Here is a 13,753-nt window from a genome sequence, read left to right as displayed (position 1 = left end):
AAGTTCTGCAAATGGCTCTCAGTGCAAAACCAAAGCTGCTACCAAGGAGAGGGGCCCTGCTGCCCTGGTTTCCTCTCCTGGAGCAGGCAGACGATTTTTACCAGCTTGCTGGGATCGTGCAGAAGCTGCCTCTGAGCTGGCTTTTAGAAATGCCTGCAATCATACCCCACACACACAAGGTCCTCAAGGGCAGCATCTCAAAGATTCACTGACAGTGTGGGGCACAGAGCAATGCAAAATACAGTAACAGTACGAATCAGCCCAGAACAAACATTTTGGAGGAAAACACCAGGTCCTGTTAGTCTCACCTTGAAAATGCTACATTAGCATTAAAAGCAGATTTCTCTTTGCAATAATGACACCAGAAGGGCAGCTTGTCAGACAGTTTCTGGCCCACATTAAGAGCTGGAAATGAAGACAGTCCCCAAGTTATGAACACCTCAGATGGCTCATCAGGAGCAATCTGATGAGCAGGGAAACAGCTGCTCCCACACCATTTTCCATCCTGGCTTCTCTTGTAGCCACCTTCCCAGTACTCACCAGTTCCAAGTAACAAACAGGGGCCACCATTTCCATCGGCTCTTCTGGAGCGTGGAATGCTACAGGCCAGCCAAGAGGAAGGGCCAGAGCGTCTCAGCCCTCAGCAGCCCCAAGGCCGAAGATGATTTCGAGAGCCGCAGTCGTACGAGCGCCGTGTTCGGGCTGGAGCCAGGCTCCTGGCACCTGCAGCCAGGCCAGTCTGTGGCCATGGTGCTGCGAGGCTTCTCCCACATGCCACAGGTGAGGTCCCCACCAAGGGCTGAGCCTGGGGAGCCCTCACATCCCCTCCCCTGGCCTTGTTCCACAGTGCCTTGACATTTGCCTGGGGAAATGAGCAAGGGCCTTCAAGAAACTGCTTTAAGGCCGCACGTTTCTGTGGCAGCACCAGTTGCTTTCCTTGCTGGCCACCATCAGAGCAGCCAAGGCTTTATTGGGATTCCACAGCTACCAAAACCCAGTGCTGATCCCAAAGCAGGGCTGGAAGGAAATAATGCTCTTTTGGGGCAAACGGTGTTGCACGCTGAGTCAGCAAAGAAGGGCAGACAAGTAAGTTACACTTAGACTAGGAGCACAAAAAGAAAGGGAATTCAACAAGTGCCAAGTGGTTTATCTGGGGTAAGCACAGATAAAACAAAAGCCATGTGAAGGGAGGGGAGTTCTCACAAGTGCCTTTTGTGGGCATTGGGGTGCAGTGTTACAGACAACTGAGTGCAGAATAAATCAGCTGCATCACGGCAAGAAAAGGAGGCAGTGCCCACTGTAACTGTGTGGCAGGAATAGGGGCTGTGCTGGGTGCTGAGCCAGTGCAGGGCATTTGCTGGTGCCCTGCCACCCTCCACTGGTGACAAGTGACTCTTGCGTGCAGGAGGTGAGGGATTACATGAGGTGTGAAGCTGTCGTTGGCACAAGCGTGGTGACAAAGAAGATCATAGAAACCATCATTAGCTGCAAGTTCATAGATCCCTCTATAGAAGTATCAGCCAGAAAACTCTCTTTCCGGGTGGAGAAGGTAAGTCTCTGGATTGCATCCTGGCATTTAGCAGCATGGCTGAGGGGGGTGTGTCCTTGTGTTAAAGCCCCTCTTTGCTCTGCCTGAGGCACTTGGTCAAGTGAGTGAAGATGCTTTTAGAGATGAGACTGGTATTTAACTGCCCCAAAGTAAAACTGCAGTTACAGCTGCACTGCTGTGGGGATCATGGCCACTTGCAGAGAAATGCCAGTTTCTCTGCTCACTGTAAAGGGAGGATTTTAAGGATCCTTCAAGGCACGATGATGTCTGTACACTGAAGCTGTAGGCAAGCTGGGGGGAAGAATGGAAATTTCTGTGAATTCCTCAGGCTAACGAGGAAAAACCCATCATCTCCTGTGTCTCTTTGCCTTCTCTGCTGTTGGCATGGATGCTTTAGGGTATAGCTATAAGGTATAGCTCTGTGCATTTCCCTAGGCCTCACCTGCTTCAAAAGGCCCCCAGACATCCTGCAGTGATGATAACACTGAGGCAGAGCAGGTGCCCTTTAGTCTCTGGATCCCAGTTCCAGCATCATCTTTCCCTCTCCTGCAAGTTGTCTGAAAAAGAGAGTATGTTTCAGGATTTGGTTTCTGTACTTTCAGGCCTCTCCTTTGGCTCCCAGGCTTCCACTGAAGTACAGAATCCCTGGAACAGGCAGTTCAGATGTAATTAGAAGCCTTTCAGCTCTCCCTGATTCTGCCTGGGTTCTGCTCAATGCCACACACACCAACTGATTGATTGCATACTATGGCACAGCACCTGTTTGATATCAGTACATCCAGAAGCAGTTTCCCAAACTCTCTGGTTTCTCTCAACCATGCAGGAAGCCCAGCACAATGCACAGACAGGAAGGAAGAGCCTAGGCTGATCACAGCTTAGAGACCACACACACCTTGTCCCTGTAGCAGGGGCTGCAGGACACTTGTTGCAGACTAACTGCTTTTTTGAGGCTGCTAGAGCCAATAAGGTTGTAAGAAATGATAGCATGTGAGTGAAGATCATCCAGTGCTGTTCTGCCCAATAGAGAGACAAAACTGGAGACAAATGGTCTGGATTCACTTTCTGCTTTAGGTCTTGTTCAAGCAGCCACCTCCTCTCCTATTCCCTCATCTGTACATGGGAGTGGTGCCCTGTCCCCAGAGGATGCTGTGGTTTCTAAACATGACAAGCATCTGCTATAAAGAAACATCTCCTGGGAAAGTAGAAACAAATAGAAAGGATCGATAGCATGTGTGCACTTCTGGGGCTGAAAAATGTGAGATGCAACAGAAGCAGGAGGAGGTCTCTGGCTACTTGAGGCTGTTTTTCCTTGTTTCCATAGAAACCCAGTGATGTCCTAACTCTGCAGTACCAGCCTTTGGCTTTAACAAACACCTGCTCCCTGCCGCTCGACCTCGTGCTGGACGTGGAGCAGCCGTTCCTGGTGTGTGATGAGGACCAGCAGCCCCTCCCAGATGGCCAGGTGAGCAGCCCTGGACTCCTCCAGTGGGGCTGGAAGAGGAGGGATGTGCTGGTGCCTTTCTCTTGGGAGGTCCTTGAGTCAACAAGTTTATTGTGTAGCATCAGCAGTGGGCTGGCCTGAGCTGCATCAGCAGAGCTGCTGAAGGAATCAAAAGATTACCTGAATTGAGAAGTTCCATCCTGGCTTTAAGGCACAAGGAGGAGGGAGCAGGCAATTTGGTCTGGGCAAGCCATGCAGTAAAGGTGTCTCCTGGAAAGCATCCCAGCTCTCCAGCAGCCATCCCCTTTTATTGCTGCTGAGCACAGAAACGTGAGCCTGAGGGAATCCTGGACTGGACTGTGGTGCCTGCAGTCACACCCTTGCTATAAAGAAGTGAATGATGAACTGGGCCCATGCTGGGGCCACACTTGGAGCATTTACTGTTTCATGCTGTCAGACCTTGGCATGTCATTAATTACTGTCCATCTCCTTGCAGCCTGTGAGAGTGGGTGTAGAGGAGACCTGCCATGTCTACATCGCATTTGACCCAGCTTACAAACTGGAGCTTCACAGCTGGAAAGAACAGAAGATTCTGAAGATAGACATGGTTAGGGACCATCCTTATGTGGAGTATATCGAGCTTTGGGGAGAAGTCCACTTCCCAAATCTCCGAATCCAGCCCAGCAGCCTGGAGTTTGGCTGCATCGTGGCTGGCACGGAAGCAGTGCGCTCTCTGAGGATGAGCAACTGCAGCCCCCTTCCTGTGGAGTACCACTGGGCATTGCAGGCAGACAGCCAGGTGCACAAGTTCAGGTATGTGCACCTTTGCCCTCTCCTCTTCTTCCTGCTGTCCTGTTTGTGCTTTGCAAAGAACAGAGCTGTTTGTCTAGGATCTGACAGACTGCTCTGACTTCTCCTTGTGCAAATAACACTGACCAGCTGTGCTCAGGCTGCACGCTCAGGGAATAGGTTTTCCACCAATTTGGTGCTGTGTAGCCCCCACAGTGGTTTCCCTTGGGAAGGAAAGCTGGGGCCAAAGCTGCTTTCTCAGAGCTCTGTGGCCTGAGGCGATGTCCACCTTGATGAAGGGCTCCTAATCCCAGCTCCCACAGTGCTGCTGGAGGCCCTTTTGGGGGTGCCCTTTTGGCCCCTCTGCTTTGGGATGGGTCCTCTGTGCAGGAGCTGCTCTCTGCTCCTTGCCTTCCTCCCTTGCCTTGTGCTGGAGGATGCCCAGAAAGTCCCAACAGCAGAGAAAGAGCTACTCAGCACCTGGGCTGATGCAGAACATCTCGTTACCTTTCCTTCTTTTCTGAGACAACTCCTTTAGTGCCAGGGTGATTTCTTTCCCAAGGCTCAACTCTTGGTGGACACCTTGGATTCTTCACTCCCTTTTTTTGTGACACTTGTTACTCATTCTGACTTTTCCCCACTGCAACACGTCCCTTATGGGTTCTGTAGTGCTGGACAGCAGGACTTGTTCATCACGCCATCTCCTGTCCCTGCCTCCCAGAGAGTTTCTATTTTAGAGTGAAAAATGCCATTGTCTGGGCACCATGGTCCTGGGAAGTTGCCTCAAACCATTGATTCAAACTAAAGGCAGTGGAATAGATGATATGGGATCTCTTGGGGGTTATGATGAGAGATCCTCTCATCCAGAAATGAAACCCAGCCTTAGATAAGAAGCCACAAAGCTAAAGACAGTTATTCTTTGGGGAGCAGGTCATTATTGGCACTGAATGCCTGTCTGGGAATGGAGCATTCAGGCCGTGTTTGACTGTAGGGGAGCTCTTGCAGCTCAGCAGGGTGACAGGCAGGCACAGCCCAACTGTGTCCTCACGTGGCATTAGAAACACAAGCAGAGTTACCCTGAGCACCTGCTTCAATCTAAAGTGGGGAATGTGACCTGAGCCAGCTGGGAGTGTTGGGAAATGCCAACCACCCCTGCCTGCACTGTCAGGGAAACATTCCTGATAAATACCTGGGAGAGCTGCAGAGTTTCTGGCATTGGGCATTGGCAGGGCTGTGCTGGCTCATCACTGCCTGGGTGTGCCCTTGGTGTCTCAAATCTCACTTTTTGCTCTCCTCCTTCCCTGTCTTTTCCTGTCCCCCTGTGCTTTTTGCATCCTCACAAGGTGTTAATCCCTGTCCTCTGTAGTTCCTCAATGCAAGCAGTTGCAGCTGCCTGCACCACTGCTACCTCAGTGTCATCCCTGGGCTGGTTTAGAACAGACCTGCTCCAGCCTGGATTGGGAAGGGCTGGATCAAACCATTCCTGAGTTCAGTGCACCAGCACCCAGCCAGGGGCTGCATCCTGACCAGGAGCTCCTCATGCAGGTGTCCCTCCCTCCCACTGCAGGTCCCTGCTCACAGTTATGTTTTTTTCCAGGTATGAACTTTGCCCACCTAAATTCAGACCCTCACCACCAAAGCTGAAGAGTACCTGTTTGAATTGCTCAGCATCTCAATGGAGCCACTGCAGTATTAAAAATGTGGAGGAGCCAGACACAGACCTGCAAGAACCACAGGATCTTGGCCAATCTTCAAGAGCAGAGGTAGATTTTGTTGTACACCCAGTGCTGTGTTGTCTCCCCAGCTTGCCACCAAGTCATGCTCATGCTGACCTCCCTTTTTGCTGCCCTGCTGGTTTGTGCCTTGAGAGTGGGCTGGGCAGCGGGGCCTGTGGATGGACATGGGCTGTGTGGGAGGGAGGAGCAGGAGAGTTTTCCTTGGAGAAGCCTGCTCAGATCCTACAGATCTAAGCTCAACACAGATCTGTGTTGAGTGTGGGATTTTTTGGCCTTGTTCTCTTCACAATGTAAGATGAGGCTTTCATCTGCATCATGATGCTAAGACCTCCAGCTTCCTTCCCAGAGCAAGCTGTGATGAGTCCTGATCTCCATGTACCCTCTTCCCAACCCTGCCAGACCACCTGTTTCCAGGTGTCTGCTTTCACCTGAGAGCTGGTATTGCAGTGGTGGCCCTGAAGCTGTCTTCTAAAATGAGACTTTGCCAAGTGTCTCTCTCTTCCTCTCAGCATAGAAAATGGCTTGTTTTTCAGCTGCCAACATATATTCGTGGAAGGCATTACATCCCAGTGGGGCTGGCAGGATTCAGTCACTCCGTGGATGTACCATGGATTCCCCTCAAAGTGGAGAAGGTAAGAGGGAATCTGTCTCACTTCCACGTTTTCAGTGTGGCAAGCAGGGCTGTAGCTGCCAGCCCCACTGGTGGCCCTCAGCATTGCCCACAGAGGGGCCTGGCATCCCTCCAGACCCATCACAAAGTGCTGCTGAAGCAACTGGTTATTGGAGAGGCCACGCAGGACATGCTGTAGGGAGGCCCAAGGACGCTGTGCAGCACCTGTGGAGGGCATTGCTCCCCCTGGACATCATCAGGTGGTCCGTAGGAAAGTTTTGCAGGAGCTTTTGCTGTAGCACCTTGAAAAAGCAGCAGATAAATCAGAGAGAGAGAGAGGGGAAAAGCCTCAGGAGTCAGATGAGCTGGGCTGGGGTCCTTCCCTGAGCTCCAAGAGCTCTCACTCTGCGTGTCCCGCTTTTCTAAAAGCAGTCATAAATGCTTTTTAAAGGCAAGTTGTGCATCAGAGAGAATTTCTACTGCCAGGAGACATCCCAGTTCACTTCAATGTAGTGTATTACTGCATTGATCCGTGAGTATGGGAGAAGATTTTCCTCATGGTGCCTCCACTGGTCAGTGGCATGGATACAGGATGAGATCAGGATGATTCTGGCTGTATTGTTTGAGGAATAGATCCCTCTGGCTACAGCTGCACTTTGCTCCAAGGTGCTCTTGTGCATCCATTTCCATGCTCAGCACCTCAGTCTCTCCTGTTCTCCGTGCAGGTTTTCAGGATCCTGCCGCTGTCGGGTGTGCTGCAGCCGGGAGAGAGACAGGAGGTCTTCTTCACCTTCACTGGCCACCTCAACACCATGGCCCAAGTCACAGCGCTGTGCCACGTGGAGGGAGGCCCCACCTACGAGGTGAAGCTGACCGGGGAGGCCTCACGTGTCAGCTTCTCCCTGAGCGCCCGGGAGATCAACTGCGGCTCCCAGGTACCCCACGGGTCCCCGGGCACAGCTCCTCGCCTCGCTGCCTTCCTGCCCACCTCGCTCCAGGGCTCCCTTCCCAGCCCCTTTGTTGTCTCTGGGGCTTGGAAGTACAACCTTTGTGGGACACATCTGGCATCCAAGCTGTAAAATGGCCGTCTCCAACCCTCTCCAAAATGCTGGGAATACCTCTTGTTCAGGGGACTTAACACTGCCTCCTGAGGCACCGCAGGGGGATGCTCTGGACGTCCCTCTGCTGATCCACTCCAAAAGCCTGACCTCCAAGGAGATGCTCTTGTCGAACGCTCTTCTTAATCCATGCAATAATCAGGGGAAGATCTTGGGCTTCCAGTCACTATAGCTGGAGACACTGTCCCAGAATGATCCCCACTTCACTCTTTTTCAGTTGAAAGCCCACAGCTATTTCCAGCTGCTGGCCCTGTCGGTGTTGCTCTGTGTGACTCCCTTGTTGCCTGTATGCTGCTTGCCAATACTTGCATGCAGGTGCCTTTTCTTTTGGAGTGCCTCCGTGCTGTCTCTGTTTCTCCTGGCTGCTGGTGACCCCTCAGAAGGCCTGTGTCCCCACAATGAAATGTGTTCATTTATTACTGGCCCTCCCATGGTTGTTGCCACACCTCTGGGTGCTGCCAGAGCTCCCTGGTCCTGTGCAGGTGCCCTGTGCCTGGGGGTTCCCCGGGTTCCCAAGTGCCCCCATCTCCTCTCTGGTCCCTGCTCCCATCAGGTGTCTGCTTTCAAGGCCAGGAGAGAGGAAGGAGATTCCCAGCAGCAGGCCTGGCTCTGTAACTTCCCGCTCTCTGCCTTCTCTGCAGATGTTTAACGAAGTTCATCACAGCACGGTCATCCTGGCAAACACCAGCAAGATTAAATTCAACTGGGTGCTAGAACCCAGCACTGCAGACCAAGACCTGCCTGGTGTGTTTCTGGTCAAGCCCACCACTGTAAGTAGCACGAGTGACTGACCCCAGCCCTGTCAGGTGGCCCAGGAGAGTGTTAAAGGGACAAAAGAGGGGGAGGGGGAAAATGGGGAAAAAGGTCTGAGGGGAAAACCCCAAACTCAGCCACGAGATAGAGAGGGCTGTAAGCAATTTCTTCTGGGGGCAGAGAAAGTCAAACCAGTGCTATTGAAAGTCAATAAAGCAAAAGGAACAGTGGTGGGTGCTTGGCTCGTGTGCTTAGCCATAGCCAGAGGCACACCAGTCAACACAACCACATCCATTATAGACCCTGGGTACTGCAACAGCCTAATACAAATTCACAAATGGTTACACATATTCAAATATTTTAACATAGTTCCTCCTCCATCCTGCCTTTTTGGAGCATGTACAGTTGCCCTAGTCCTGGTCATTTGGTACTTTTTGACACATTCAGCAGGTTCCCATTAACTTCATTGGTTAAATGTTAATAATACAGCAACTCTTCCCCAACACTGGTATCACCACAAAACATTTGCCTTAAAAAAATTCTGAACTTCAGCAAAAATTCTTTGACAAAAGCCAACATTATAAAACACACAGTACTCTAACAACTGTGCAAGGCAACACTATAATGTATTTATCACAAAGGTGATGTGGTCTGATGGTTTCTTCTAGATAGAGAACCTGTCTTGTCAGCCTGTCTGTCCCCTGAGCCATCCCCCATCAAACACTCTGATGTATTCCCTTCCTCCTCTGCCATTCCTGCAGGGCTCCATTGCATGTGGCAGGAAGCAAGTGCTGAGATTCTCTTACATGCCAGGAGTACCAGGAGCCTTTAGCAGGACATACCAGCTTAAAGTGGGTGACCTGGAGCCGGAAAAGATCTGCCTGAAAGGAGAAGCGTCCTTTCCTATGATCAGTGTCAACCTGCCCTGGAACATCAAAGGTGGGCACTGCCTGTGTGCCCCCAGGAAGGGCCCCTCTGGTTTTGTTCCCTACCAAATGCCCACAGGGCAGCTCATGCCCACCTGCACCAAGCCTGGAGGGCTGCAGGACTCCCAGAGCCGCTCAAGCCATCTGACTGCTTTGTGAGTCTTGAGCAGAGGATCCCATGTGGCCTTTGTCCCAGGAACCATCCTGCAGAGCTTGCCAGCACATCTGGCAGGGTCCTGAAGGATGATGGCTGGCCTGAAAGGCTTGGGAAAGCTGTAAGAGAGGCTGGCAGGGCTTCTGGCAGGGTTGGATTTGCGTGACATTGCAGGGGATGAGATGTTCCTCTGTGGGGAGGAAGATGGGTGGGAGCGAACGTGAGCATTCCGAGAGGAGCAGCAGCATCCGCTTTCCATAGATGGCTTGAGGGATTTCTTTCTGGAAGAAAGCAGTGTTTGGGAGCTAGGGACTTCCCAATTTAAGTGGGATTGGCACTTTGCTCACACTTCTCTTGGTGGATGTTTTCTTCCTTCAGGAAATGAGAAACGTGGAAAGCCACTACGGCTTGCAGAACACAGGCAGCAATACAGTGAGACCCTGAAAATTCAGATCCCAGCAGCTCAGCCCTTAAAAAGTCCAGATGTGAAGACAGGGAAGCTGCAGCCCTGCATGCCTGGAGGCTCTGACATTGTAGTAAGAACAGCTGCAGCCCCGTTTGGCACATGCCACTGTGTCCATGTCGCCTGAGCCCCTTGCAGCCCACAGCAGTTTCCCGGTGCCCTGATGGCACTTGGGACCTCCCTGCCCACTTAGAACCATGTGTCACCTCAGCATTGCCCCTAGGGCTGCCACTCTGGCCATGGTCTCTCTGGGGGTTGGCTTGCACCAGCTTGTCAGACACCGAGCAGCCAGACAGGAGAACCCCACACCCCTCTCAACAAGAGCAGGGTGGGATCCTTTCTCAGGTGCAAACCTCGGGAAAGACCTTTGCTAACCAGACACCGTCTGTCTTCCGTTTCCTCAGGCAAACACTCGGCTGCAGATAAAGATGATCGAGAAGGCTGCTCTGGAGCTGCAGAAGAAGCTCACGTGCCATCCCCCAAAGACCGAGTTCCCTGACAAAAAGCTGTGCCAGAGCCTTGTCAAGTGAGTAGGGACTCCCATCCCCATCTCCAGGTGCCCCGTGGGGAACAGCCAGCAATGTCCCCTTCTCCTGAGAGCTCCTTGTTTCTGCAGAGCTGGGAATAGCCTGGACTGCAGCGAGGCTCTTGTCCCGGTGGCTGTGACACGCTGCGTGTGAGCAGCTGAGTGCCCTCCCTTCCCCAGCACCACGCTGAGCTTTGGACTCAGCTCCCCACAGCTGTGGGGTTCTGTCCCTAGAGCTGAGGGGACCCACTGCAGACCTTCAAGCCCTTCCAGACAGCATCAATTCTGTCCCTGCTGACTAGCTCTGAAAGAGACAATTCCCAGCTGATGTCTTGGTTCCAACTAACAGAGCACACTAAACAAAAGGAGGAGGGAACTGCACATGTCAGCAAACCCTTGAAAGCCCAAAATCAGATGGCTTGAATCCTGGTGGGGTGGCAGGGCTTATCTAATTAACTTGGTCTGTCCCTTTGCACCATCATGATGCAGCACAAGCAAGGGAGGCTTCAATTCAGGAAGATGCTCTGCAGAACAGATCAGGTGATCTGGCTGCAGAGCAGTGAAGATTTCCTGTGCAGGCAAATCTTATTGCTAGGCCCCAAAGCAATTTCAGGCTCAGGCTGTACACCAGCCTAAGTGGTTTCATTTAGTCCAGTGGAGGCCCAGTGGACTCACCTCTACTGGCTTTTCATGGCAGAGGAGCTGTGGACAGTTTCCATTTTAAACTAATTTTATTTCCAGGTACCATTAGTAGCTGATAAAACCTAGGACCTGCACTCCTCCTGACTTCCCAAAGTCATTGCCAGGTGGTCAGGCCATGGGTTTCACGGGCTTGAGCTGAGTTTTTGCAGCAGTGAATAAAGAAATAGCCACTTGATTTGTATCCTCCATCCACCTGGACATGGAGGCAGGCTGTGGTTTAAGGACTGTCCTTACTCCTCCTTGCAGAGTTGAGCTGCCCGAGTATGTCCTGGACATGGGCACTGTCCTGAAGGGTTTCACTGAGAGACGCACTCTGGAGATCACCAACCCTGGGCAGATCCCAGTGTCCTTCTGGGTCGATGCATCTGTCCTGCAGGACACAGGTAAGCAGTGCTGGAGACACTTCCTGTGGGCATGGAGGAGGTGTCTCACACAGATTAGCTGAAGCCACTGAACTTGGGGAGGTTTTTCAGCTTTTTCTTCTCCCTGCCCCTGCTGGGAGCTTCAGAGGCAGAATCCTCCTGTCCAGCCATGCCCAGGGACCTGGCCTGCCTACAAGTGCCCTGACACTCCAGTGTGGGGCCAGATGGGCTCATCACCCTGGTCACCTCTCAGCTTCTTCTGCCCTTGGCTCCCATGAGCGTCAAGTTTCTTTGGGCACTCTGTGGCCTTGTTTTGTGAACCAGTGGTGTCTGCTGTGTTTTGGAAGTGCTTTGTTTGGAGTTCACACTGTCACAGCACTTGTATTCAGCCTTTCTTGAGGAAACAGCCTGTGAGATCCTCTGGTGGATCAAAAGAGGCTTCCAGAAGAGGCCTTGAGGCAAGGCTGCACTTGCATCACACAGTGGCTCGCTGTGTCGAGGGGCGTTCAGGTGCACTCTGAGTTTTTGTCCAGGTCACAGCACAGCCTGGGGTTTTTCCCAGACCTCTCACCAGGACAGCTGTAAGGCCTTAACGTGCTTCTGACACATTGCTTGTGTTTCCTGTGTATCTCAGCTGCTTTGTTTTCATCTGTTCAAGGTTTCAGCGTGGACCTGGGCCAGATGAAGAGTCTGCCCCACATGCACACCCTGAAGTTTGATGTGTGCTTTGAAAGTGCCCAGCAACCACAGGGTGACGTGGATGTGCTGCTGCCCATACAGGTACCACAGCTCTTGGGGCAGGCAGCAGGCTGGGCACAGCAGCAGATGTCACCGGCACCCTCTGCTGAATTCTCTGTCCTTCTACAGGTAACAAAAGGCCCCACGTCTCACATCCGCCTCCGTGCCACTGTCTTGGAACTGTCGCTCGACCTCTCCCAGAACACACTGCAGTTCCCCAATATCCTCGTTGGGCAGTGCCAGGTTGAGACAGTCCAGCTCTACAACGGGTTCCAAGTGCCCTGCAAATGGTTCATCACTGCCATCAAGCCTGTTACGAAGGTAAAGCACAGGCAGCACTGAACACACAACTTCTGGCTGGGTTTTCTTTGTGTCTCCTGCCCTTTCTGCTCCTGTGGCTGCCCGAGCACTTGGGTCTGTGGTGTGTTTGAAGAAGTTTCTGAGGGTCTAGATCAAGGCTGGTTTTCCTAGACCTGTTCCATTAGCTGCTGCTTTGCTTTTGTGCCATCTTCAGCCATTCCTCCTCCTCTGAGGACAGCAGTTCCCTCAGCCTGCCCTGTCTACAGGTTTTCCCTCCAGCTCTAGGCTTTGGGGCCACACTTGGTTTGGCTGTGGGTGCTGTCAGTGCTGTATCAGTGTCTCAGAGCACTACAGGAACTGAGGCTCTGTCCTCACAGACTGAGGAGACCTCACCCCATTGGTTTCTGTGTCCAGAGCAATCAACTCAGATACATGACACCAGCCCAAGGTCAGAAGCAGCAGGCGCTGGAGGAAAGGCGCTGTCCCTTTGAAGTGATGCCCTCCAAAGGAACCCTTGATGCAGGAGCGTGGCAGAACTTGCAAATCCAGTTTGCACCCAAGGAGGAGGTGAGATTGGCAGCTGTCAGCCCAGGAGGCCTGTCAGGGCTATCTGGAAATGAGGGCCTGGTGCAGAGAGTGTGGGACGAGCTCTGCCTTCACAGGGGGCTTTCTGCAAGCGCCGTGCTCAGCGTGGCTCAGTTCAGCCCACAGAGCACTCCCGGGAGATGTGCTCTGAAATGCCCACAGGGAGCTTGCACAGAGAGCATCAGGGCTCTGTGGCTGCCTCTCGGCACAGGGGAGGGATGTGCCCAGCTCCCCTCAGCCTCCCCTTGCCTGGCCGTGTTTGCAGCTGCGACACTCGGTGCAGAGCAGCTGCACACTCGCAGAGGATAATCCTGGAATGGCCGCTCTAGGCCCATCCTGCTGCACAACTGACTGGCAAAACAGCCACCAGACACCTTCCTGAGCATGGCAGGACAGTCACCTGTCGTGGTGTGCTGCCAGCAGTCAGTCCCTGGGGCTCTGGCCTGCCTGCACATTCCCACACAGCTGGGGATTCAACTGAAAAGGATGCAGCATTCCCAAAAGTACTTTGCCTGGGGCCACTGGGTCTTGGAAACTGACAGTGTGTAGCAGTATGGACACAAGTGCTTCTGTGCCCACAGACAGTCCCAGGGACCTTTTAATTGCTCAAGAGATGTAAACATCGTGTCTGGCTTTGATCAGAGCCAAACACCAAGCAGAGAAGGTGACCCTTATTTCTGGCCAGCCAGAGCTCATTTGCCTCTCTCCTGGAGCTGGCGTTTGCCTGATGCAGCAGTGCCAGGACTGGGTGTGGACACTGTAACCCCAAGGGCCCTTCTCTTGAGCACTGCACTCCTGCATGCCTGGGTGAAAACGCCTGGCAGTCCACTGTCCATCCATCTGGTACCCAATACCCAGTGACAGTGCACACCAGGACTCATCCCAGTTACTCACACCCAGACACAGGCGCTGTAGTCCCTCTCAGAAGTGAATATCTGGTTTCTGTTCACCTTGGAGGGACTGATAACACCCTGGCCTTGGGGCAAGCACTGTATTTGGGG

The 13,753-nt window shown here is 52.6% G+C and overlaps 1 protein-coding gene across 1 annotated transcript in view; it reads left to right on the top strand.

The window, feature by feature from the left end:
• The window catches only part of LOC111934856 (axonemal central pair apparatus protein HYDIN-like), a 57,955-nt gene that overhangs the window by 26,132 nt on the left and 18,070 nt on the right, over positions 1–13,753 (top strand). The window contains exons 20-34 of the mRNA XM_086847654.1: positions 522–780; positions 1,406–1,549; positions 2,871–3,011; positions 3,487–3,803; positions 5,377–5,542; positions 6,049–6,147; positions 6,851–7,060; positions 7,885–8,013; positions 8,758–8,935; positions 9,455–9,612; positions 9,944–10,065; positions 11,014–11,150; positions 11,788–11,909; positions 11,997–12,188; positions 12,582–12,734. Coding sequence (XP_086703780.1) covers positions 522–780; positions 1,406–1,549; positions 2,871–3,011; positions 3,487–3,803; positions 5,377–5,542; positions 6,049–6,147; positions 6,851–7,060; positions 7,885–8,013; positions 8,758–8,935; positions 9,455–9,612; positions 9,944–10,065; positions 11,014–11,150; positions 11,788–11,909; positions 11,997–12,188; positions 12,582–12,734 — 2,527 coding nt within the window. The remainder of the gene's footprint in view (positions 1–521; positions 781–1,405; positions 1,550–2,870; positions 3,012–3,486; positions 3,804–5,376; positions 5,543–6,048; positions 6,148–6,850; positions 7,061–7,884; positions 8,014–8,757; positions 8,936–9,454; positions 9,613–9,943; positions 10,066–11,013; positions 11,151–11,787; positions 11,910–11,996; positions 12,189–12,581; positions 12,735–13,753) is intronic.

This window comes from Cyanistes caeruleus, chromosome 12, assembly GCF_971803275.1.
Source record: "Cyanistes caeruleus chromosome 12, bCyaCae1.hap1.1, whole genome shotgun sequence".
NCBI lineage: Eukaryota > Metazoa > Chordata > Aves > Passeriformes > Paridae > Cyanistes > Cyanistes caeruleus.
This window is presented reverse-complemented; position numbering and strand designations above follow the sequence as displayed.